Below are 25229 nucleotides of genomic sequence, written 5' to 3' on the forward strand. Positions count from 1 at the left end.
TTTTGCACGATCCATAGTTCTAGGATATCATTCCATTCCTAAAATTAGGTGGGGATCATTTTGGGGTCGACGTGAAGAGAAATGGGGATCATTTCGGGGTCGATTTGGGGATCATTTCAGGGTTGGGCATCATTTCCGGGTCGGGATTATTTCGGGGGCTGTACAGGCCACACCCGTTAGTATACATGGTATAGTATAGATGTCTTTAATAAATTCAAAAGATAAAATTACATATCTCAAGTTACAAGTTAAACAAATAAAAAAAAGTTAAGAGCTCTTAGAACAATTATACATCTATTTACATCAAGGAATTAATATCATAGCTAAAGGTCAGTCTATTCACACAGGACGATTTGAAGCGCTGCGTTGCCACTATAGGATAATAAAAGCATGGTTTTCTGAGCGCGTAATTGGTGAAATTCCTCTCTGGTAAAATCTTCACAAGGGGCGAATTTGTTCTCAAGGCCTTTCTAAAAATACGGCAATCTGATCTTTCAAGCAGCTCCGTTATATTCAATTTCCTCGATATATACCTGCGTTTATAGCACCTATCTAAAAAATGCTGTACGTTGTTAAAATCAGAAGAGGAGGCTCAGTACACCGATAAACGAAAAATATAGGCATAACAATTAATTGAAACAGATAATCCAGCTCCTTCTGATTGTACCCCGCACGTGACTTGCGTATTTACAATTGTACTGGAATAACACACCTAATAGTTTAAGCTTGTGGCATTGCGGAATGTTATGTATTTTACACAGTTCCTCTACAAACCCTTTTTTACGCGTGGTGAGTTCTAGTTTATAAGACCACGTTGTTGTTTCCTATTAGGTGTGCTATATCATTCTATAGCAGGCTCAGCATTGTCTGTACTGGTTTATTCATTGCTGCTTATGCCATTGGAGACTGTTAAGCCATTGCTGCCCTCATTACAAGCCCTTTTACCAACCATTGATAGACTTAATAGGGTTCTGCCTGCAGTAGCTTTACTTGAGGAACAAGAGCTTGAGTGGCCTGTTCAAGGTGAGCCCTGGACTTCATATTTTGTGTTCAAAAAACCATATCTTGCTTATGCTTTTTTGGGTGCCATGATAATTTTGATTGAGAAGAAGCCAAAGCAACTGTGTTGAGCCACTTCATAGGAAAGTCAGTGAGTATTGTTAATACATTAAAATTATACTAATCGTACCAAACTGAGACGCTAGTTGCATAATTGTATCAGTGTACTTTTGAAACTAGCGTGTTGCTTTGCAATGGTTTTCATGGCCGTGGTGTAGTGTGTGCAAAATTAATAACGCTCTGTCTAAAGTGCTAGGGTTTTATTTATGTCAGTGATGCATCCGTTGCATAAGGGAAATGGTAGTAACAGTTTTCTGCTTAGCTGACTCAGGCTATTGTAATTTGTCTTAGCGTCCCTTTGATCCCTCTGTGTTCATGTTTCATTGGCTTAAGCTAGCGTTTATTTCTGTCAGTGATGCTTCATTTGCGTAAGGCAAGTGGCAATAGCAGTTTACCGCTCAGCTGACGCAGGATATTGTAATTCGTTTTGGCATTCCTTGATTCTTTTGTGTTCCTGTTTCGTTAGCTTAGACCTCTTTTCAGATTCCTGATTCCATTAACTCATAAATGTTTCCACTGAACTTAGTTCCATTAAATAGGTGTTTGCTTGTTAATTCTATTTATATCTTTTTTTCAGGCATTCCTGATAAGATTGATCCCGGTGCACTTCCTCTTACCCAGCCTGCTGCTAGTTGGGTGTGGTTGGTGGACTTAGAGAGGGCTCTTGCCCTTCTAGTAGGCCAGAGTTTTGGAGGCATGCTAGCGGGTCCTCCCATCTCGCTTGAGGAGAAAAAATGCGAAAGGTGGCTAAAATCCTCCCTTCTTGGGAATGGTCTTGAAGACAGAGATCCTGAACGAGGTGACAATGGAGATGGTTGCATTTTTCCTTTTTTTAGAGATATCCACTGAATTTATTTTGTTGATTTATTGTACACGACAGAAAAAGCCATGGTGGTTTCCTTATCAAGTCTTATGAATGACTCAGTGCCTGATAAAGTGGAAGTAGCCAAGTTTAACCTTCCTGCTGATACTTTATTGCTTCTGGAGTTAGCTCATGGACCTGAATCAGAAGCTGTTAAAACAATGTGGACAAAACTTCAAACATATGCCAAAAAGCGAGGTACCATACCTTTTACCTATCAGATTATGTATCATCATGGACGGGTTATTTGCTATAGAAAAATAAATTGATATAAACTTGTTACAAATCGTGCAAATTTGTGAAGATCAATGAAAGTCAAGTAGTGGCAAGAAAAATGTAGGATTCGTCTTATCTTTACTATATTCTGATCTCACAGTATTCGATATAATTCTGATACTGCCTTCATTCGTCCTCATTCCATTTGGTTTGTTAAAGGCACCTTTCTCTTTTCTGAGGCTGTGTCACAACAGTGGAATGTAGCCTTGCAATCAGTAGAGTTGATAGTTATTTTGCTTATCGTTCCTATGTTTTACTTTGCTTAGATTGGGACACATGTGAAGTTGCAAACATTCCTCTGCTTGAGACGGTCACTCGCTTTTTATTTGCATGCATACTAAAACACTGTGGACTGCTACCAACTGCACTCAAAACCACAAGGTGAACAACATATATGTACGATTTTATCGAGAATTATTCACGGGATTTTTTCGGGTTCGCACAGGCCTTGAAAAGCCCTTAAAAAAAACACTGGCCCCTTAAAAATTTCTTTAAAAATTTAACAATCAGAAATTTTTCCTTCAAGTTCTTGAATTTCCATTAGAAGTAATAAGGTAATAATAGTTAAAATATTAAATCTTATTTAAACCACTTTAAATTTATAAAACAGCGTTTTAATTTACTGGAAAACTTTGAAAGCTGAACCATAAACGTTTCTGCGCACATTTGGCTGATGACGTAGAAAATAGACAAAATCTAAGCATTTTTCAAATACTTCTTGTGGGTACTTAAAGGGACTATGCCACTCCTGGCGCATGCGCGAGCCAATGAAAACAAACTTGAAAATGTCGACTTTTTCAAGTTCCTTCGGAGGTTTTGGAAGGCTGTTTTTATCTGTTTAAATCTCAGCCATCGTTTGATAGTTAGAGAAGTTTTGAAATGGTGTGCCCTTGGAACTTTTTACGTAGATTTACAGTGTACTCTTATCAGCGGTCATTGTACTGGCAGAGAATTAACGACAGCTACTCCACAATGAGTGATGGAATCTTTCTTATAGTTCACAGAACCTTTCTGTTGAGTTATTTAAGAGGCTGCTGGCTCTTGGATATAATGAAGCGGCTATCGAGTTGGCGGGGCTGTTTTTATTAAGGTGTCCCGAACCTATTTATTTACGGGATGGTTGTGTTTTTGAATCAGCTTTTTCGGCAGGAATGATTAACCGATTTTTGGGGGGGGGGCATCCTTAATAAAGAATGGTCGAACTTTAAGAAAATGTTATTTATTTTCTTGTAGTTATAAAAACGTTTGAGATATTGGCATATGTTAAAATCGGCATGTTTACAAGAAATGTCAATAATTTTAAAACCCTAAGACACTTTTTCCTCTAACTTCGGCAAGTAAGTCTCAGAGCTCTGTAGTTATATATTTGCAAGTATGAAGTCAATCGTAACCGTAGAACTCGCTGCACAAATAGCTGGTCAAATTTAACCTTTAAAATGCAACGCTAACACATTTGTGAAAGTTGACACACAAATAGAGGACAACTGCCAGGGGATTCTTGCCGAAAGCTTCAGTTGCAAGAAATTAAGTAATCAGAAACCTACGGCGAATACAATTTGCAATAGAAGAAGAACAACTTTATGCTGAATGCGGTGCAAGATTAAATAACTTCTATTTATTGAAGTTACTCTGTATTTTCCCTTCTCTTTTCGCAAAAAAGTCTCAACAAAGCACGATATAACATCTACGGAAATCTCCAACCAGTTTTTAGCACTGAAGGTTCCCGTCTTGAGGTGAAATAAGGCCACCAACTCCAATACTTCAACCAATCCGTTTTCAGCTGCAACGAAAACCCTTGTATTAGGTAATTTATGCAAGTTTGAGAGATTTGCCATCACATTTGCACCGGCATTTTGCCATTGGGGATAACGAAAGGAATCAGACGATTGTCATATTTTCTTCATCTTTATCCCCAAATGGCAAACTTCCCGTGCGAATGTGATGTCAAGTCTAAAAACCTTGAATAAATTACCAAATGCAAGGGCTTTTAGTGCAGCTGAAAGATGGGCGGTTACTTAATCGGCTCCTGGCGGTTAGACGTACTGGAGGTGGTGGCTGTAATTCTCCTCAAAACGGAATCCTGCGACGCTAAAAACTCTTGAGAGTTTTTCGTGCATAATACAATTTGCCTTGTTGAGATAGTTTTTGAAAAGAGAGGGACAAATACGAAGTAAGTTTGATAAACAGAAATTCTTTATCTTGTCCCGCAGTCAGCATAAAGTTGTTCTTCTTGTTTTGCGAACTGTATTCGCTGTATGTTTTTGATTACTCAGTTTCTTGCAACTGAAGCTTTGGGCAAGAATACGCTTGCAGATACGAGATAGTCCGCCGGCAGTTTCCCTCTATGCGTGCGTCAACTTTAACAAACGTGTTAGCGTTGCATTTTAAGATTGAATTTGACCAGCTATTTGTGCAGCGAGTTATACGGTCACGATTGACTTCAAGCTTGCAGATATAAAACTAGAGAGCTCTGGGGCTTATTTGCCGAAGTTAGAAAAACATCTGTCTCAGGATTTCGAAATTATGGACATTTTTTGTAAAAACGAGGTTTTAAACATATGCCGATATCTCAAACGTTTTTATACCTACAAGAAAATAAATAACATTTTCTTAAAGTTCGACCATTCTTTATTAAGGACGCCAAAAATCGTTCCTGGCGAAAAACGCGATTCAAAAACATAACCAAAGCGCATATAAATAGGTTCGGGCCACCTTAAACAATTACAACAGCATGGCCATGAGTTTCGTGACGAAACTAAATTTCTGGCAGAGGAAACGTTATAGAATTCAGCTAGATTCCTTCTTGTATTTATCTTGATTCACGGCAACGATAGACACGACTGTTTGCTTGTCCAGGTTGTTCTCAACGGACTTAGGGAGGCACTATTACGAGTTAGATCCTGTGAATGCCATGTTTTTGAACTGTTTGTGGTCGAGCATATTTTTGGAAAATAGCAGAGTTTACTCTCCCTTTTTATTCACGGACTGCTTACAATGGAGTAATATACCAATGATACTTGGTTTCGTTTTATCAACATCGCATTGATTCAGGGCGATCGAAAAATTTTGCACGATCAATGTGTGTTTCCCTGAGATCAAAACAAAGACATCAAAAACAGCGTCTCTTTTGTTCTGTCAGCATCTAAATTATAATATCAGTAGGGACAGACAAGTCTAATTGTTAATGACTCGAAATAGTGTTGGTCTTTTCCTTTAGTCTAGAGTCTTTTGTAGGTCGTTTATGGAATAAGAGTTTAATTTATTTTGTTGACCAAGACAATATGTTGTTGTTGAATTTTTGTTTGCGCTCTATTTTTATCAATTTACTTCAAAACTGCAAGTAAGATTGTCTTGACACTTTATTCTTGACGAAGAAATTGAGGGAATTTGATCTAGCATAACCAGTGAAGAAACGTTCCGTGAAGTCTATCAAAATATCCCCTATCCAAACCCAATTGGCTTGTAATTTTGACCGTTGAAAGTAATTTGCATAACCTCAGCGCGCATGCTCTCTAGCTGACATAGCGCCTTTAATGCCACTTTCATGATTGTTTCACATGCAGGATGGCATCCTTGCAAACCATCAAATACTTAAGTCTATAATTGTGTTCAACTGTTTAGAAGCTTAGTTCTTGGAATGTCTTCTTCACCTAAAAGGGTTCTGGTGTGCATGAACCATGAAAAAGTGTATGCCTTCATCGCTCTGTAATGACCGAACAAATAATGCAAGGTAATTTTTTTTTAAGATGGCTCAGGAATTTGGCGTTATCCGATGTAATGCGTCTTTCAATTGTTTTGGAACCAGCGAGTAATTTTTGTGTTCATTGAAGTAGAACAGTCGTTCTTTATGTCTAATTATAACCCCTTCCACTTCAGTGCACTACTCCCTCATTTATTGAAAATAATAGCCCATGGATAGGTGAATTAAACTTAAAGAAGGCTTTGGAGCTCAGGCATATATAATACTTACTTAAATTTGATGATCGTTATAGGGTTCAATGTGATTATTTACTTTGCATTTAGCTTGATGTATTGCATTCGTCTTGGTCCATGGGTGTGTTGGAACCCAGTTATTATTGAAGACCCTCTTTGCAACCGAAATTATTTTTGTTCACATTTCTACAATGATCTATATCATTATCACTGTGTATCACATATTCGGTTTTGGAAACGTCAAATGCAGGTTACCGAGTTCCAGTTTTTCCCCTCTTTTGAGAAAAAATGTTTATTTTCTCTGTTCATACTGATTTTATTCAATGCTCGGAAACATTTTGATATAATACGTAAAAACGTGGAAATAGAATTGATGTTATCTCCATTTTTGCATTACTTAACTTGCAAGTATTATTGTTTCCATCACTCAATACACCGAGCTATAGCGAGACATTAGAGATTTGAAGTGTTCAGGTTAAATCCCACAATGCGTTGCTTTCAGATAGTGCACTAAGATGAACGTAACGCAGTTATAATTACCTTTTTGGTATTGGTTTGGACAATGCCAGGTTGGTATTTTTACTATCATAATGATAACCGTTTCAAACTGTAAAGACTTTCATAAACGTTTTCTCTATAGATCAAAGGAAATGATTGAAGTGTACCGGAGTGTTTACCGTGTGAGGCAACAGCTGCTTTCTATTAAAGTAGGCCTTGAAGTTAAAGTGTCTGCTGGTACAGATGCTGACCATCAGCAGTCTGATTCATCTGATGGTGAAGAGGATTCTGCGTCATCACAGAACGATGCTTTAGGTATCTTTTAACTAGCACTAAACATATATGACCTACAGTTTAATAACCTACGCGTATCCTTACTCCCCTCTAAAGAAGGTGAAAACGCCGGCTAACAGTTTGACAGCTGTGTTTGATGTTTTTTTTTTATTGGCCATATATTAGCTTGCCCTGTGCAATAGCCATGTCTTTTCTGGCGGTTTTCGCTTTTTTGTATAATTATGCCCAAGCCTGTCTAGTTGAGCCAGTCAAAATGCAGGAAATACAATTACCATTATTCAGTTTAACAAAATCGTTATTTACTACTTGCAAGGGATACAGTTGAACGTGGCTGCCATCGAGTACAAACGTTAAAATGCGTTAGTTTATGAATATGCATTCTGAGACACATTTTACAAACTAGCTTGAAGTCGTTTCATAACTCAAGATTTTCAGGTCAATGGTGGCGGATAACATGAATGATAAATGAGTTTGCGAGAAATGTAGCAGTATCAAAATATTGTGGAATGAATTTTTTTACTGTGTATGTAGATAAACAGTTTACGGCGATGTGTTATGTCATTTGTAGAAGGAACTAATTTAATATTATGTCTTGCCTTAGATAGAAAAAAAATCCCTCCAAACCACGGACAGATAAACATACTTTTGCAAGTGAGGCATATCCTAATATAGTGATGACCAGAAGGTGTGCAAATAATCTTACAGATTTCCCCTCTAGTATTGTATCTCTGTAGGGAATGATGATGATAAAGATGATGACGATAATGATGATGGTGGTTTGATATTTTCTATGTACAGACAAAGAGGAGTCTCATCATCAGGGTTTTATTGATGCCTGTAAAGGAGTGCTGCAGCGTTGTATTTTTCTTCTGCTTGGCGTTCAAGGGTCATTTTCGGTTGACAAGGAAAACCTGACTTGTATTGAGGACTTATATAAAACAAGTTCATGCCCATCACTGTTCATGCATCATAGTGATGTTGACGCAGTTCATCCCGTTGTGGTGGGCAGTTCAGCTACCACACCAGCAAGCACCCCAGCCACACTCAGCCCAAGGAGTGACGTATGCACATTTTATTTAGATTTTATAAGTTCATAAACCACAATTTGCTGTCTTTTTTCTCAGATAATAATTTTTTCTTACTATAGCATACTATAGCGTATTGTAGTGATTACATTATTACCTCATTGCCTGATTATGGTAACACAGTTGATGCAACATTTGTTGGTACAAAAACGTTCCTATCGTGGGCTGTAATCGGTTTATTTTTTTCTTTACTTTCTGTTGTATGGTTCTCTTTATTATACATGCTTCCCTTATCAAAATACTTCTTATGTCATATTTCTGTTGTGTTGAAAGGATGAGGAGATATATGAGGGACCGGCGGCTCCAGGTTTGTTGAATGATGATGCTTTTAGACCCGAGTAAGGATCAAACATGTTCGTTAGAAAACTGGTACAGTTCAATGAAATGTTAGGGCAAGTTTAACAGTTACATCTTAGCAAGAAAATTAGCATAATCCTATGCAGCAGCATGCTTCATCTTCCTATTTTGTGCACGCGATTGAGCCGGTAAAATTTGATACAAACAAAGAAGCCAGCCAGGCAGAAATTTCGAGCAAAAAATGGAATCTAAATGTAAAAAAGCGTGAATTCACTGGTCAATTTCTTGGCCACTCTGTTATAAGATCATGTAAGCGTAGCAAAATAAATTTCTGTTGTGGAAACAAGTACCTTGTTGGTTGTGATACAAAAGACTTATGCCTTCGTTTGTGAGTACATCTAGCAGGAAGCTAGATTTTCCAGGTACCTGCCAAACTCCCTACACTCTTCAGGTCTTGACATACACGTGCTTATTTATGAAAAAACCTGTCGTTAAATTTTCTATGTATAACTATGTATTCTATGTTTTTCTATGTAGGTGATACGTTAAAACATTTTGCTAGTTTATTTTCTCGTTATTCCAAGGCTGAGGTAAGCTATTTGCTCATATTTGTTGTCTTACAGGTCAACTGCCAAGAATTGACTCCATGAAAGAAGTACTTAAACAGATGCGTATGAGAAGAGAAAAGACTTCCATGCATGAGAGGTTTAACAAGACGAACAAGAAAGACTCTGTTGTGAAGTTGATGGCAACATATGTGGTAGATTTTATAACCGAGGAGATTGGAAAAGCTAATGATGTTGTGCAAAGTAGCGAAGCTCAAATTGAGCAGAAGGGGCAGGAGCCTGGATCCTGTACATCACCGCCTGTTGTGGCGGCTGCTATGGGAAACCAACAGATCAGAGGCCAGGTTAGATCCCAGCCAGCTTAAATTTATTGATATATAGTAACGGTGTCAAATCTTGGATAAATTGTATTGTACTCTTTTGCTGTAAAGTTGATGAAGGTCGAGTATTGCAGAAGACTTCAAGGCGCTTTTTCCCCCAACCTTTATGTTTATATAACTTAAGACTTTCAAGACTTACTTACAAACAAGTCGAACGATGAAGAGTATTGACATTGACACCACCAACCCCTGTTGAAAGTTAAATAAGTCTTTGGCATTAATGTGATGCGATTTTCAGTCATTGATACCTTTAGCGGCCCAAACAGAACTAAAAATGTTTAAAACTGTGTAGGCAATAATATATCTATGATGAAGCCTGCGCAATATAAATACATATCAAAAGTAGGTTGAGTTTGATCGTCCAGGTGAACGTAGTCCTGAAAAGTAATGTTGTTGTTGACAGTGACTGACGTTTCGACAACCTGTGCGGTAGTCATCTTCAGAGTCAAAGTGAGTTGTATCACGTCAGTTGATGGTATTATACTCTGGTTATTGATCTGATTAGTCAAATACGTCGCGACTGGAGAACTGACAATTTGACTAACAATAGACGACTGTTTAACTGTGACAATAGACGGATCGAAACGCATCAATTACAGATTACGAGTCTTCATAGCCAATAACATCACGGCTTAACTGACAGACGACCAATAACATCGCGACGTATTTGACCAATCAGATCAATAAGATGACTACCGCACAGGTTGTCGAAACGTCAGTCACTGGCGACAACAACAGTCCTATTCAGGATTACGTTCACCCGGACGATCAAACTCAACCTACTTTTGAAATGACTCCTGAGTTCAAACCTTTCACATCAATACATATATTACCATTATCATTATCATTATCATTATTATTATTATTATTATTATTATTATTATTATTATTATTATTATTATTATTATTATTATTATTATTACTATTAAAATTTTATCAGTCAGGTTAAAATAATTTAGAATGACATGACTTTATTTGCTTCCAGATGAGGCTCAGTGCATTGAAGCAGATTCTTGCTCTACTTCACCGCAGAGAAGACAGCTTTTCCATTTCACTGGAGGAAGCTGGTGAATGTACACTCAATATACACAGCCTTTTACTATCAGTTCAATTGCAGTTGCTGTTGGGAACGTTGGGTCCAGAGGTTGTGTGGCCATCGCAGCCTGCAAGCGATGGTGACGGATTCTTGCTTCTTCATTACCAGGTATTTTTTAGCAGTCCTCAACAATACCCTGAAACACGTTGGGCATGTTTATAACTGACAAATGTTACTTGTCAAACAGGATGACATAAAAGGTACGGACAGGAAACTCCAGGATGAAATTCAGGAAGCAGTGCACTGCTTGTACCAATGCCTCGTGGCAATTCTGGAGAGGACTCGAAATTCAACATGTGGAAAAGGTATTTCTTTTGGTTTTCGTTCTCTTTGAAAAAAAGGTTTTCTTAGTAAATAATACTTTTTCAAGGTAAAATTTGTAGAAAATGTAATTGAGCTGGTATAGACGGCTGCTCCAAACGTAAATTATTTTATCTATTTTTGTAACACATTACCAAGTAATTTTATTCGCTGTCTTAAAGTGTATATATGGCTGTGGGGTATTACGTGTGTTACACTATCACATGAGGAATTTCTTCAGTTTGATTGGCTAAGAGCAGTGGTATTTCAGCTTAATTTGAAAATTACAAAACCTTTGTGGGTAGTAGTATAAACAAATAATAGCATAATTTGTAGTGATATTTGGCATAAATACCACGAGTGATATTTCAAAATTGTTATTCGTAATTTCACGAGGCATTAGACGAGTGAAATTTGAAACACATGTTGAAAAGTTGGTGTGTACTGAAAAAGATGTTACTAGACACCCAGAAGCGTTAACTGGGGTGTCAAGAGCTTCCGTATTGCTACAATCGTGGACAAAATTCCTTCGTACGGTGATGCAGTATAAACTGCTGACTGGTAATAGAAAAATGACGTACCAAATAAGGGCAGATGCCTTCCTCACTGTGCTACAGAGAAACGTACGGAGACAAAAGACCTTACGTTAGATTTATACGTGACATGCGTCTTAGCTACTACCAGGAGGACTGTATGTGATTACTTAAGAAGGATGGTTAGTGTTAAGCTTGGCAGCTAATGGGAGAGCGAGGCCATAAACTAGGGCCAAATGTGACACAGGCACTTCGCTAGTCCCAGTGGCTCTTAATAACTCTTTATGCAAGATGCTAGTTTGAATTTTTTTCTTGATATGGGCAGGTGCTCGTGATCGACAACAGCTTCTAACAATTTTTGCACTGAGTAATAAATACCAACCATCCGATGTTACGCTGGCTGTTACGTCGCAGCTTCACTCAGTAATGTTTGAAATGTGTCAAGGAAGCCTGCTTACTATCCAGCCCTGCCCTTATCGTACATCACCGGTTTCAAACTCTTCCCAGCTGCCTATCATCCTACAGGTTGCCTGTTTTAGACTTCTTCAGATTATCGCAGTGACCACAGGGTAAGTTACCAGTGTGTTGTTGAGCTATTTTGAAAAAATAGCTCCTATGTCAGTGGTGTGAGCGTATGTATCTTTGTGGCTTTGTAACTTTGTATGTTCGGATGTTTGTTGCAAGAGCCAATAAGGTTGAAGGTACTATTAGTTGATGCTTAGGAACCAATGAGATCTTAGCATCTAGTTAAACATGACATTGGTAAAGGTCGAACAAGGGCACTTTGAGACCGCCATCTTGATCCTTCACAATTTTTTCGTCTTTTATTACGGGTATAGGTGTTTGGAAGAATTACATTAAATATCTTCATGATTCAAACACTGTGTACAGTGATGCAGCTGTTTAAGGGTTCATATTTTAGTGTGGATGCTGCTTCAAGGCATTTCTGACCTAATTCGGCTATCGGTACAACGTACGTCAGTATGAGTTCTGTTTCACGTGCTACAACTGGGTAGAGTATAAAAGATCATATATTTTTAAAGCTCTTCCAATTAAGCAATAATTGATCTGTAGATATAGACTTTAATTCGAAAGTATGCGCCCTATAAAATGTGGTTTTAGAAGTTTGAAAGGCCGCTTAGTTTTTTGAAAGCTGTACCGAGTATTGTTAATCCTGTAAACAAGCTTCAAAAATATTATTCTCTCGCTTACAAAGTTCAACAGACCTTTTTCGTTCTGGCAAAACAAAACAAAAGAATAATAGGTGAACCACATGACACATCCTTCAAGCATGCTAAGTATTATAGTTACTGAAACGTATTTTATTTAGTAAAGATGCGTAACTTAAGTAGAAACAGTAGCGTTGTAATAAAGCCGAGGTGATTTCTTAAAATCGTTTGAGAAAAGTTTGTAGTAAAACAATTTGCCTTTTTTTACGTACGAATTGTAAAAGGGCCAAAGACCAACATCTTCACATGCAAATTGTGTGGATGAGTTATTTTTATAATTCTGTTTACGAGATTACTGTGTGATAACTCGAATTTCCTCACGTACGAACCACGAAAGGGGGCAAAGTCCAACACTTTCACGTGCCAGCTGTGTGACAGTACATCTCATGCAGATTAGCTTTTCACAATAATAATAGTAACTTGGACGTATGAAGACCTGTTTCGTTTAGTAACCAATGCCTTTTTTAAGGCATTGTCTTTTAAGAAGCAATAGCTTTTAAAACATGAAGAAATAAGTTGTCGGAGTTAAAGACTATTTCACGAACGTTAATAAATGTTAGGCTATCAACCTTGACGTTGCATGAAACATAATTTAATTGCAGATATTGTAATGATGCCGAGGTGATTTCTTAAAATCGTTTGAGAAAATTTTGTAGTAAACAATTTGCCTTTCTTTTACCTACGAATTGTAAAAGGGCCAAAGACCAACATCTTCACGTGCAAATTGTGTGCATGAGTTATTTTTATTATTCTGTTTACTAGATTACTGTGTGATAACTCGAATTCCCTCACGTACGAACCACGATGGGGGGCTAAGTCCAACACTTTCACGTGCCAGCTGTGTGACAGTACATCTCATGCAGATTGGCTTTTCACAATAATAAATAGTAACTTGGACGTCTGAAGACCTGTTTCGTTTTGTAACCAATGCCTTAAAAAGGCTCTTGTCTTGCAATAGCTTTAAAACATGAAGAAATAAGTTGTCGGAATTAAAGACTGTTTCACTGAGTAGAATCGCACGTGAAAACCTCGCGAATTATGATGATGCAACCATCTACCACAATGATAAAAATCCTGGTATTTTGTAACTATTCAGTATTCGATGAGTCACATTTTGGCTTAAGAAACTCCGAAGAAATTTAAGAGTTTTCCTCCTAATCAACGTTTGGTGAGTAGAAATATATTTTACTTTAACAATTTGTTTAACTTGCACCAGATGTAACAGGGAAAGACAGAGGAAAGTGAATATATAGCTCGAGGATCGACTCAGCTGAGCGTTTCGCGTTTTCATTTATGTACCGCAATACCCAATTTCGCACAAAAACCCAATCTTCATTTAGGATGAAAAAGGTAGATTCATCACTCTTGGTAAGGTTACACCGAAGCATTAAAGTTACACTGAAGAATTCAAAATAGCTCATGCACGTTTAACGTGCCTATGTTTCCTAACAGGGCTTGAAATCTGTTGTAGAAAACTCTCTCGTTATGTGTCACGAGCAATTAGCATCATTGACGTGGTTTTTATAATCCTCTGAAGGCAGAGGACCACACTTATGAGACCTTTCCAATCAGTAAAAGTTCGTTAATGACAGGAACTTGCAACAATTTAGTGATTTATTTCATACAGTAACCAGTGAATGCGTACAGTAAATCAAAGTACTTTACGGGCCAACGCGCGAGTCAAACGTTGTTTAACCACATATTTTGCTGTTTAACTATAGCAGATACAATGTTGTGCCGCGTAGCACCATGTGTAAAAGGAGTTCGCCAGGGTGCCAAGTAAACTATTCTTCTGGTTCAGTTTCTGACCTAAAAAGTATTTAAAAATTAGGGTTTCGGCAGTCCTTCTCCTGTTTTTTTTTTTATAGTAAAATTGACGATTAGTTCAGTTCCCGAGGAATGCAATCAAAGCCAGTAAGTCTTGGAAAACGAATGGCGTTAATTAACTGCATTGTTGGGTGCATAGATTCCAGAAGCTCTTTCCTGTACTGACTTTACGTTTCCATTTGTTTCCAGGATGTTTGCCGACAAACTAGGCGATCATATAGTGCAAAGTGTAACTGATCTGTTGTTTAAGCAACTCAATATCCTTGTTGGAAATACTAATAAGCTAACTGGTTCACGAGTTCCTGGGAATGCTTCTGAGGTCAAACCTGCTTACCATGAGAGTCAATGGTTACAAGAACTTAAACAGAACGAAGCAGCACTTTGTTACTTCATCACATTTCTGCGTAGAGTAGCTGTCACTAAAGAAGCACAGCAAAAACTTGTCTCCAGTTCTTGGCTAGATTTGTTTTTTTCTATCATATCATTCTCTAGCAAGGAAAAGGAATCTCCCTTTGGTCTTCGGGCACGAATGTTGACACTTCACCTACTGACACTTGTTCTTCCAGCATGTGAAAACAGCATATTGATTGAGAGAGTAAGTAGCAAAGTATAGCATTCGTTGTAGTTATACACAGAGAATTGCATCAAACGAAGCAATTGCAACACGCTACTTACAATTTACGGAGAATATTAATGCTTTTTCTCCTGAATATTGTTATTCTGATTGAATTATCATACCTCTTAATGGCTTTTTGCTTATCGAGGGATCAAGAACAGCACAGATACTTTGGAGGTTTCCGAATATTTGAAGTTCTTCAAGGTACCCTCCCCCCTCGCGCGTGTCTGGCGCTCCTTGCTCGCTTCGTGCTTGCCTTCGCTCACCTGAAAAATGCAAAAAATATAGCTTATTTTGCAGGCTAGGGTCGTAGCGCGACTTAGAAACATTTTTTAGTTCCTGAAAATGCCATTTCTAGGCCCGAAGTAACGCTTACATTTCTTTGAACAGTTCACACAGCAGCTGTTTCAGAACATTGGCGATTACACATGGAGTGTGGCACAGTTTCCTTACTTGTTAAGTGATGAAAGCCGGTTAGGAGGGGAAGCTGGAGATTATCAAGTGCCCCTTAACGACGTGGCGTTTGACACTGACAAGCTGCAGGCCTGCAGCGTGGAGAATGGGGTGACTGTGGTTCACAGTAATGCACGAAGAGGGTATGGACTAGCTGGTATTGGTATCAAATCAGGATGTTATGAGTGGAAGGTAAGTTTTGTTCCATTTAGAAGTACATAGTAAAAAGATGAATGTGCTTAGTTAAATGGTCATGCAATAAAAAGATGCAATAAAGGTCCTGGTGGACTAACTTTAGCTTTACGAAATATTCTCTTTGGTTGGTCACTTGATCAGTTTTATGTTAAGTTGATATAATCTTTCATTTCGTCGTCAGCATTGATTTTTTAAATAAATAAATAACTTACGAGTTAAAGTAATTCTTGGTCTGGTCGATTTGGAATTTGGAAATATCGCCTTTTGAGCAGAGGGGAAAACCGTAGTAACCGCAGAAAAACATATGTTGTTGACGCAGGGTTTTGAACCCAGGCCACATTGGTGGGAGGATAGTGCTCTCACAACTGCAGCACCCTTGGTTGATAAGACCCCACAATATGAATGTGAACGCTTTTATCGTTCTTTTCCTATTGTATTATCTGTTGGATTATTGTTTTAAATACTTTCGATTGTCAAGTCTACCACCAGAGGGTTTTATACAAACTATAAAGGGAGTTATTCACCTAATAAGCAAGCCTTTTTGCTTTTGTCTCCATCTTACTGCTCCTCAGAAAGAATAGCGAAAGTAATGATGGTGGTGTAATGTATCTTTCCTCGGTGGGTGGGGACTATTATAGCCTTGCAGTAATTGTAACAATGGCCGGTGTCCAGCTGGCCTTCTTCATTGAAGAGGAAGTAACTTAAGAGCCATTATCTGAGAAAATCGAGAATCGCACGACACTCGTCAAAAAATCGATTTTTTTTTTATTTTGCCAAAACATCCCTTTTAGTGACCTTATTTAAGGAAAAATAGTTTTGGGTTCAAACGATTCATTTTAAAGGAGAAATTAGGAAAAGTTTGAAAAATCGATTTTATGCTCGTTTTTCGCACAAAACACGGCAGGATGCAATGGCAACTTCGAGAGAAGGGTGAACGCGTAAGAAACATTCTCTGACATTGAAACTTCACCGAATTATTATTTTGTTCTTACTCTTGAAAATCCTAAAAGAAAATTTGATAAACAATGCTTTACATTTTTATAATCGACAAGTGTAAAGAGGTCACATTTGTGACGTTAGACGTGCTAGAAAATGAAGGCCAACTTTGACTATTAAAAAAGGCCTCTGGTATATGCCGCTTGATCATAAAATCAATATAAAATGGAACCTTGGCTTTTGTACTAACTTACTGGAAAGTCTTAGCTCTGGAAACCAAATATCATCCTGACACCAAAGCAAGCGGTGAGAGCAATTGAATTGGGAAATTTATGTAAATTAGACGGCTTGCGGACGGTTGTCAAACTAAAAGAAAGGTTTTACATGAAAGGATTACTCACCATTGCTTGTAACACGTTTTTACGGCAAGGAAAGTTATTTCCAACTTCTGTTGCGTCGGTTTGAGTCACAAAATCCATAATTTTAAGCCAAAAGGTCCAAAAGACAAACGCACGTTTGCTCAGCGACTGCGCCAGAATCCGGCCGTGAATCGAAATGAAGTCACAACACGTCACTGCGGTCCTTTAGAAGCAAGAGTTGCAAGAGTTTTTACTTCAGTCAGGAGGCCAAAAGATTGAAAATTCATCGCAAACTAATGACTTCGATTTTGAAAACCTTTCATCACTTCAATCGTTCGCCGGCTGATAATAAACATCACACAAGATCGTATGACCTTTGGCGTGTGACCGGAAATCGTTCACACCCTCAAGTCACGTTAGCATACTGTCACGAATTTTAATACGATTTTTCACGTTTGCTTTCGACAAAAAATAGACTCATCGAAATAAAATCAGGCCTGCTTTATTTATTTATTTATTTTTTAATTTCTTTTATAGCCTGCAGAACTTGTTCCCCATGCATCGCGCGTGTCTCGCGCCCCCAGTCCGCTTCGCAGTGCTAGCGTGAAAAGCGCAAAAAACTGAAATTGACTCCTGTTCTGCAGTTGATTTCTTTTATAGACACCTTCTAGGCATTGACAGGCTGTGAAAAAAGTGTATTTTTATTATTATTATTTTTTGAAGTGCTACATCATTTTCCTATAAATTTCAAACGTGACTGCTAAAAGACTGTTTGGAACCCATGGATGGAGAAAAGCTGTGCCGGAGAGAAGGTCAACCTCCCAGCCGAGCCAACTTTTGCGAGCGTTTATATGAGGAAAAAACTGACCACTTTGTCCGAGTCAACAGTGCTTGCGCATGCTGTCTTTGTCTAGCCTTGACCGTGTTGTCCCAACTACAATCGGCGACAAAATTGTTGAGACAAATAGAGTGACTCCGGAGAACAAACGAATCCGCACCCTCCCCTGTCTCCTCCATTCAAAGTTGGGGTGTTTGTTGTTTTCTATAGGTAGCTAGAACAAGGGCACAACATTGTACGGAGGGGATGGGGGAGGAAAGCTATATTTCCTCCTTTTGAAGTTCATAAAACGTAAAAAAGCCTACTTTTGGGCGAAGTGTCTCAACTCATTTTGTCGCCGATTGTAGCTGGGCGAGCCAAAGTGGAGAAATATTAGCCGGGCTCTGAGCCGGGCTGGAAGGGTGAGGCCACCACTACCGACTCAGTGGAGGGCTGACTTCCGGAAGTCAGGCGTCTATCCGAACCAACCTTTTGTTTCTCATGTAAATGGTTTACCAAGTTTTGTAAGGAAATGGAGGAAAAGTTGGCTCGCCCAGGGCAGCTTGGGAGGTGAGTAAACACCAGATAACCCCAATAATAAGCACAAACTTTGATTGTCAGTTAGATGTCCACTATTTTAAGTAAGCGACCTGCATGTGATTGTCGCATCCATGCCCCTTTCCAGATCCCCTTTATTATCGGTAAGCCTCTTATAGGACAAAGTCGTACCTCCAGTAAGCGACCACCAAAAATGCGAAGACTTAGTGGTCCCTAACGGGAGGTGGTCGTTTAGCCGGAATCGGACCACATGGGGTCTATTCCGAGAAGAGGTCCAGGCACATTCTATTAAATGGCGGTGTAACAAATTCCTGGCAAAATATTATCTTTTACCTCTTTTGACAAATACAGCTTTTAAATCATGCTCAATTTAAAGAGGGATTCAGGTGAGTGAGATATAGAATAGTCTAGAATCACAACATAATCTTCACTTTGTTGGCTACATCTACTAAGTTAGGATATGTGTAGTTCCACGATGTCGCTAAAGGTCTTCATATTTTCTAAGGAACATAATGCACACAGCAAAAATAGAGAGCAGAGAATGCGTCAACTGGTCGCTTATGGAAAACAATTAACCGTGACGCCCAAAAAGTGGTCGCAGTCACTTAAGGAAGGTGGTCGTTTACTGGAAGTTCCAACTGTAAGGCTTTGACTGGGAAAATTTGGTCTTTTGGATTGGCAGTCGCACATGGAGGTTGGACTGTGTAAGCCACCATCACCTCACTGTGAGTGACGAGAGCCAGGAAAGTATAGTATACACTCCCTTAGGATACACAGAATCGTTGTTTTGAGGTCCCGTTTAGCGAAATGGATCATTCAAGGGAGGTGTTGAAGTCCCATAGTGAAATTTATAAGGTTTATGGGTTTTTAGTGCAAGACGAAACACAATACTTAGGGCCCTGTTGTTCAAACGTTTAACAACAGGAAATCACTATCAAGCGAATAAGAAGAAGCAGGGTGAAAGCGTTAGTCCCGGGGGCGTTAGTCAACTTTTCGAACATACAGCCCCTCAGTCACTCTCCTCCGCAGACTTACCCTGGGCGACCAGGATAGGGGAATATAATACTCGACCTTCCTTGCATCATCGCGAGAGCCTATAGCCTTCACTTTCTTTTGGCTCGTCCTACAATCCCCTCAATGTTCGTGGGACAGGAAGGTCTGCTTGCGAGGCTTGGGAATCTAGGGAGACTATGGTAGCATGGTGCGAATAGCCGGGATGAGCTACTTTGTCCACACGAACCAAGAGGATTGGGTCTGCTAGAAGAAATCAGGTGTAGCTTTCTGTGATAAGTAATATTCCAACAGTATAGGATCATAGTTTGAAGCCATTTCACAATCACTAGTTTCCGCCCACCTCTACCGGCGAGTTGTGGACAAAAGCAGCTGATAGCTGTATGCGAACCTTTTTTCCACAAAATGGTTTCTGGGTTTTCGCATTCGACAGTGTCATGTATTGATTTTTTTTAATCTTAGTCGAGGTCTTTTTAATTATGTACTGTCTATCTGACTGACTGTTTCTTTGTGTTTTTTTTTTTTTCCTGGTAATAACAGGTTTCATAATGTGGTCGTGGTTGGGGGTATAGGCTCCTGATCGTGAGCAAATAGCGAAAAAATCAACAAGCAAAACCAAAAGTAAACTGTAGCGTTGAATCCGTTGGCCACGGAGAATTGGTATTATTCTGCAAGTTCTTTACTACAGCAAGAGAGTATACTCCCTTGACTATGGGACATTGGGCCGGGGGAACTTAGTATTTTGACCCGGCATAGGGGAGGAGGGGAGAGGGAGGGGGTACTCTGGCCAGATTCCAAGTCACGGGGATGATCGAAGTATGTTTTTTTCTTAGTTTGAAAATATTTTGAACAATTTTTTTTTTTTTAGCTGTGGCTTTACTTAAGTATTCAAAATATTCGTTCTCTTTTGGTCTTAATTTTCGCTTCCACGGATCACTCACGACACTTGGAATCCGAGGTACCCCTCCTGTTTAGTACTTCGAAGGCAAAAAAGCTGTTTCAAAGCCTAGTAGGTAAATAAAAGAAAAATAAATATGCATGGCTGTTTCTACTGCGATGAGAGGATTTCTTGTCAAAAAATGTGAAAACTGTATTAAAATTGCTGACAACAGCTACGAAAATTTCGTGACAGCATGATGACGTGACTAAAGCGTGTGACCAATTTCCGGTCACACCAAAGGTCATACGATCTTATGCGATGTTTATTATCAGCCGACGAACGATTGAAGTGATGAAAGGTTTTCAAAATCGAAGTCATTAGTTTGCGATGAATTTTTATTCCTTTTGCCTCCCGACTGAAGTAAAAACTCTTGTAACTCTTGCTTCGACGTGTTGTGACTTTATTTCGATTCACGGCCGGATTCGGACGCAGTTGCTGAGCAAACGTACGTTTGTCTTTTGGCTAAAAATTATATATTTTGTGACTCAAAACGACGCAAAAGAAGTTGGAAATAACTTTCCTTGCCGTAAAAACGTGTTACAAGCAATGGTGAGTAATCCTTTCATGTAAAACCTTTCTTTTAGTTTGACAACCGTCCGCAAGCCGTCTAATTTGCATAAATTTCCTAATTCAATTGCTCTCACCGCTTGCTTTGGTGTCAGGATGATATTTGATTTCCAGAGCTAAGACTTTCCAGTAAGTTAGTACAAAAGCCAAGGTTCCATTTTATATTGATTTTATGATCAAGCGGCATATACCAGAGGCCTTTTTTAATAGTCAAAGTTGGCCTTCATTTTCTAGCACGTCTAACGTCACAAATATGACCTCTTTACACTTGTCGATTATAAAAATGTAAAGCATTGTTTATCAAATTTTCTTTTAGGATTTTCAAGAGTAAGAACAAAATAATAATTCGGTGAAGTTTCAATGTCAGAGAATGTTTCTTACGCGTTCACCCTTCTCTCGAAGTTGCCATTGCATCCTGCCGTGTTTTGTGCGAAAAACGAACATAAAATCGATTTTTCAAACTTTTCCTAATTTCTCCTTTAAAATGAATCGTTTGAACCCAAAACTATTTTTCCTTAAATAAGGTCACTAAAAGGGATGTTTTGGCAAAATAAAAAAAAAATCGATTTTTTGACGAGTGTCGTGCGATTCTCGATTTTCTCAGATAATGGCTCTTAAGAACCCAAACTACTCTTTCTAAAGAACAAGGGATGTAGGCCCCGGACAGGGTGGTCTGGTTTACTTACCTTTTATAGGCTCTGTTGGGAAGGGAAGTGACATGGTCCTAAAATGATTGCCTTAAGCTACATTTGTTTCTCTGCGGGGGATGGCGAACTTCATTCAAAAGTGTTTATTTCTATTGCTTAGTTCTACATCGATAAAGAAAACCGCGGCAATGAAGGGACATGTGTTGGAGTTGCTTGTTATCCACTGCAGGATGACAATCACCGATCTTCGACTGACATGTGGTTATACCGAGCTTACAGTGGCAACTTATATCATGGAGGAGAAGTTTCCCTCACTCTTTCTGGATTTACACAAGGTGATACCATTACATGTGTTCTAGACATGGAAGCAAAAACGTTGGCTTTTGGAAAAAATGGCGAGGTAATGATTAATTTATGTTTGTATAAGAGGTAAAAAGATTATCTCACTTTGGCTTAACTACGTTACACTTTGGAAGACATTTGTATTTGTATTTGTATTTTCATAACGCATATGCCTCATATCCTAGCAGAATGCAGGATATCAATTGTCACATAAGCATAGTTATGATGGCCTTAGTTCCACGGGTCTCCTGTAGCACAATAGCCTCCCACGCAGACGTTCTTAGTGCTTTGTCACGCATTCCTTCCATACGTTCGTTAGGGAGGATTGCGTGATGAGCCAAAAGAACGTCTACGTGGAAGGCAGGTACCCAACGGCATCCAGGATAGTAATCAGAGGTTCTAAGGAACGAGTCCCGTTGGGGCAATCGGTTTTTCCCGTATCCTCTTCATGCGAACATGTGATATAAATTACTCTCCGTAGATTAAGTAACTTTTTTTCATATTATAATTGTTGATAGTGCTTGCTTACCTGGGTAGAAGAGCTAATGTATATAACTCAGAATATATTATATCCTAGGAACCTCGAGTGGCTTTTGAAGGCATTGATGCTTCAGAGCTTTACCCTTGTGTCCTTTTTTACAGCACCATTTTTGGTGAAAAGGTAATCATCTCTAGGATAAATGTTTGCTCCATAACTGTATTTATCCTTATTTGTGTTTTCTAATCTGATTTCATACTATTGGCTATGAATTCAAACATATATTAACAGTGAATAACATACTACTATCAAGATGCTCGACTGATCCACCTCCTCACTCTCTTATGTGGTGCGGTGAATTCCTCCTTTAAGGAGCTGCATCACAGCTAAGTACAATAGATTCTCCTACTGTTCGACTCGACAAACATCAACATCTTTGAAAGTGAACGGGGTGGCAATGATTATCAAAAAGCCAACTAAGTCTGCCTTGATCAGAAACTGGTCAAAATGTTAGTCATGGCTACTTTACTTTTATTGAAAGGCTAGACACCCACTGAAACCTTAACACAGACCTTTAAAAGTGCCACATTTTGATATCCATTTTACTTACATCAGATTGTGTTGGTTCAAAAGGGTTAAAACCGAACGTTTTAACCATCCCACTTTATGTTCCATCCATTTAAGGTTTTCAGCAACCCTGTTTTCTTGCTTCAAAGTCGAATCTTCACTTAATAGTTAACAATACTTTGTTTCACCGTTGTTATAGGTTACAATCAAGGATTTGTGTGTTAAAGGTGCCCCAAGAGACCTCTTACCAGGGGATCCAGTGTGTGCTCCTATCCGTACAGCATTAGCAGAGGCTTCTGTTTCCCTTGTCAGGAGCCTTTCTGAGTACCCTTTGTGGAAAGACCAAATTGCCAGTGCAATCCTAGAAGGTCTCCAAGAAGTGAGGAACACGCTGTTGTCAAGCACTACTCCGGATAAGCTCCGCCGGTCGGATCAGCAAGGTTCTACTGAATCCAACTTTAATGGTGTAATAGAGGTAGTGTTGATATTTTTTTCCATGGTGTATTAAATGCGTTGCACACAAAGTGGTTTTGGAGTTTTGTACTTTTTTTTTCACGTCAACGGAAGACATTTGATTTACTTAATAACTTTGAAAATTATTTCAGGAAGAAAATGGCCTTTCCTTATACAACTCCGTCTTTTGTTCTTGTGTTTGGCCCTCATTGGCTGTGATTGGTGGAATTGACTCTGGATTGAGGGTGGGTGGTCGATGTGTTGACAAGAAGTTGTCCAGATATGGTACGGTGTTAGGTGTGAGCAGACTTGGAAGTAAGAGTGTCAAAGTACAGTGGGATGAGGGAGAGCATCTTGTCGGGTAAGGAAAACATGTGGTCTGGTCCTAGTTGATTAAAGGTTAGACAGTGTTTTCCACGTGTTAAATTACTATCTAGGGAATCATGCAATTGGTTAATTAAATAATGATTCAACCGGTAGAAAGTGCTATCCAATTTTGGAATAACTGACCCAAGTTTGCTACTTTTTGTTATCGAAGCCTGTGAATGGAAAGGGAAGATAGATATTTAGACAGATCATTTAAATGAACGTGTTACGGCTAATCTTGAACAAACCAGCCAACAAACCATTATAATTATTATCACAACTATTATGTTTTATAAGTATCAAGTAGATGTAGAGCTTAACGTGCTACCGTAGCTATAATTTTACAATAAGGACAATTTAGAGTAGGGGGATGAAGATATGGTCATCATCTGCATTAGCTCAACAAATGTTATTGGCCTGCTTCCAATTTATGAGTTTTGTTAGTGTTCTCGGTAGAGTACTGCAACGCTAGTGCAGAGGCCATGGTTTCGAATCCTGTTAAAGCCCTGAATTTTTTTTCTGGCTTTTGTGATGATGATATCTTCATCAAGAGATCTTTTAGGTGGTAATCTCCTCACATTAGTTTCATTTCGTTTAACTTAATAAGATAAGCGCTTCCAGCCCTCACGATTAAGCACCCGGGTGCTTTTTAAAGGAAATACGGTGTATGCAGTTTGATTTTTTCCTTTCAGTGACATCATGACCTCTAGTTTAGAGCCATTGCAACCTCAAAAACTTAATCCCAGTCTCCTAGCAGATCTTCCACCTAGCGTACTCCTTGATCTATTAAAAATAAGTGGTTTGTTGAGTGAAAATCAAGATTCAAGCTTTGGAAAAAATAATGGTCTTGAGAAGAGTTGTAGAAACGTACAGGGCGCTGGAAATGGGGATTCAAAGAGAGAATGGATTTCTACTACATTGTCCTTGGGTAAGGACTTGAACACTGAGAGTGGTGATACAGAAGAAACAGATAACCAAGACAAGAAAAAAGAAAAAGATGTGGACTCCGTTAAGACAGCTTATTTTGATTCAGTTTCGTACCAAAGTACCAGTAAGGCTAAAATGCAAAGAAGCAGTGCTGGGTCATGGGATTCAGTATTGTCAGAGTCAGACATTACCAGCATTTTTGAACCACTTGTTAAAGTTTGTGCTATGAAATCGCTCGCTGTTTTACTTACCTCGAACAAACTGCTAGAAACCTTGAGTCCTGATGTGTACACTGAAAACTGTTCCTTGAGTGGTGAGAATTCTGAACAAATGTTTGATTGTATGCAGACTCTACTCAGGAGTATGGTCTCATACTCAGTTTTACCGTCACCGTTTGGAAAAGTGGTCACTTTGATGGACTTGGAAAGGGCCCAAAGTGTGCTTGTGAAAGTAGTGCCCGCAACTTATGCTGCTATAAACCCCGAAGTTGAGAAAAAGGAATTTGTAAAAGGTACGTTTAGCTGAGAAGACGAAGAGAATTTAAATCGTCCCAGTCATTCTTTTTTTGTAATCGAATTGAACATTTGTCATCTAAGTGAAATACCTAAATCTCGCGTAGACAACCCCCCCTGTTTCTTGTATATTTGAGATGAGCGAAAAACGAGACAAAAAATTGTGACAACTTAACCAACATTTTAACGG

General features: G+C 38.8%; 1 protein-coding gene across 1 annotated transcript in view; it reads left to right on the top strand.

Annotated features, from left to right (window-relative positions):
- LOC140937928 (probable E3 ubiquitin-protein ligase HERC1) overlaps nucleotides 1–25229 on the top strand; it is a 138468-nt gene that overhangs the window by 67740 nt on the left and 45499 nt on the right. The window contains exons 18-35 of the mRNA XM_073387490.1: nucleotides 832–1023; nucleotides 1697–1918; nucleotides 2000–2179; nucleotides 2524–2638; nucleotides 6831–7003; nucleotides 7781–8043; nucleotides 8341–8374; nucleotides 8988–9274; nucleotides 10296–10514; nucleotides 10594–10711; nucleotides 11565–11808; nucleotides 14485–14890; nucleotides 15302–15556; nucleotides 21555–21794; nucleotides 22314–22397; nucleotides 22981–23256; nucleotides 23387–23595; nucleotides 24293–25038. Of these exons, the coding sequence (XP_073243591.1) occupies nucleotides 832–1023; nucleotides 1697–1918; nucleotides 2000–2179; nucleotides 2524–2638; nucleotides 6831–7003; nucleotides 7781–8043; nucleotides 8341–8374; nucleotides 8988–9274; nucleotides 10296–10514; nucleotides 10594–10711; nucleotides 11565–11808; nucleotides 14485–14890; nucleotides 15302–15556; nucleotides 21555–21794; nucleotides 22314–22397; nucleotides 22981–23256; nucleotides 23387–23595; nucleotides 24293–25038 (4263 nt within the window). The remainder of the gene's footprint in view (nucleotides 1–831; nucleotides 1024–1696; nucleotides 1919–1999; nucleotides 2180–2523; nucleotides 2639–6830; nucleotides 7004–7780; nucleotides 8044–8340; nucleotides 8375–8987; nucleotides 9275–10295; nucleotides 10515–10593; nucleotides 10712–11564; nucleotides 11809–14484; nucleotides 14891–15301; nucleotides 15557–21554; nucleotides 21795–22313; nucleotides 22398–22980; nucleotides 23257–23386; nucleotides 23596–24292; nucleotides 25039–25229) is intronic.

Source organism: Porites lutea, chromosome 5 (assembly GCF_958299795.1).
Source record: "Porites lutea chromosome 5, jaPorLute2.1, whole genome shotgun sequence".
Classification (NCBI taxonomy): Eukaryota; Metazoa; Cnidaria; class Anthozoa; order Scleractinia; family Poritidae; genus Porites; species Porites lutea.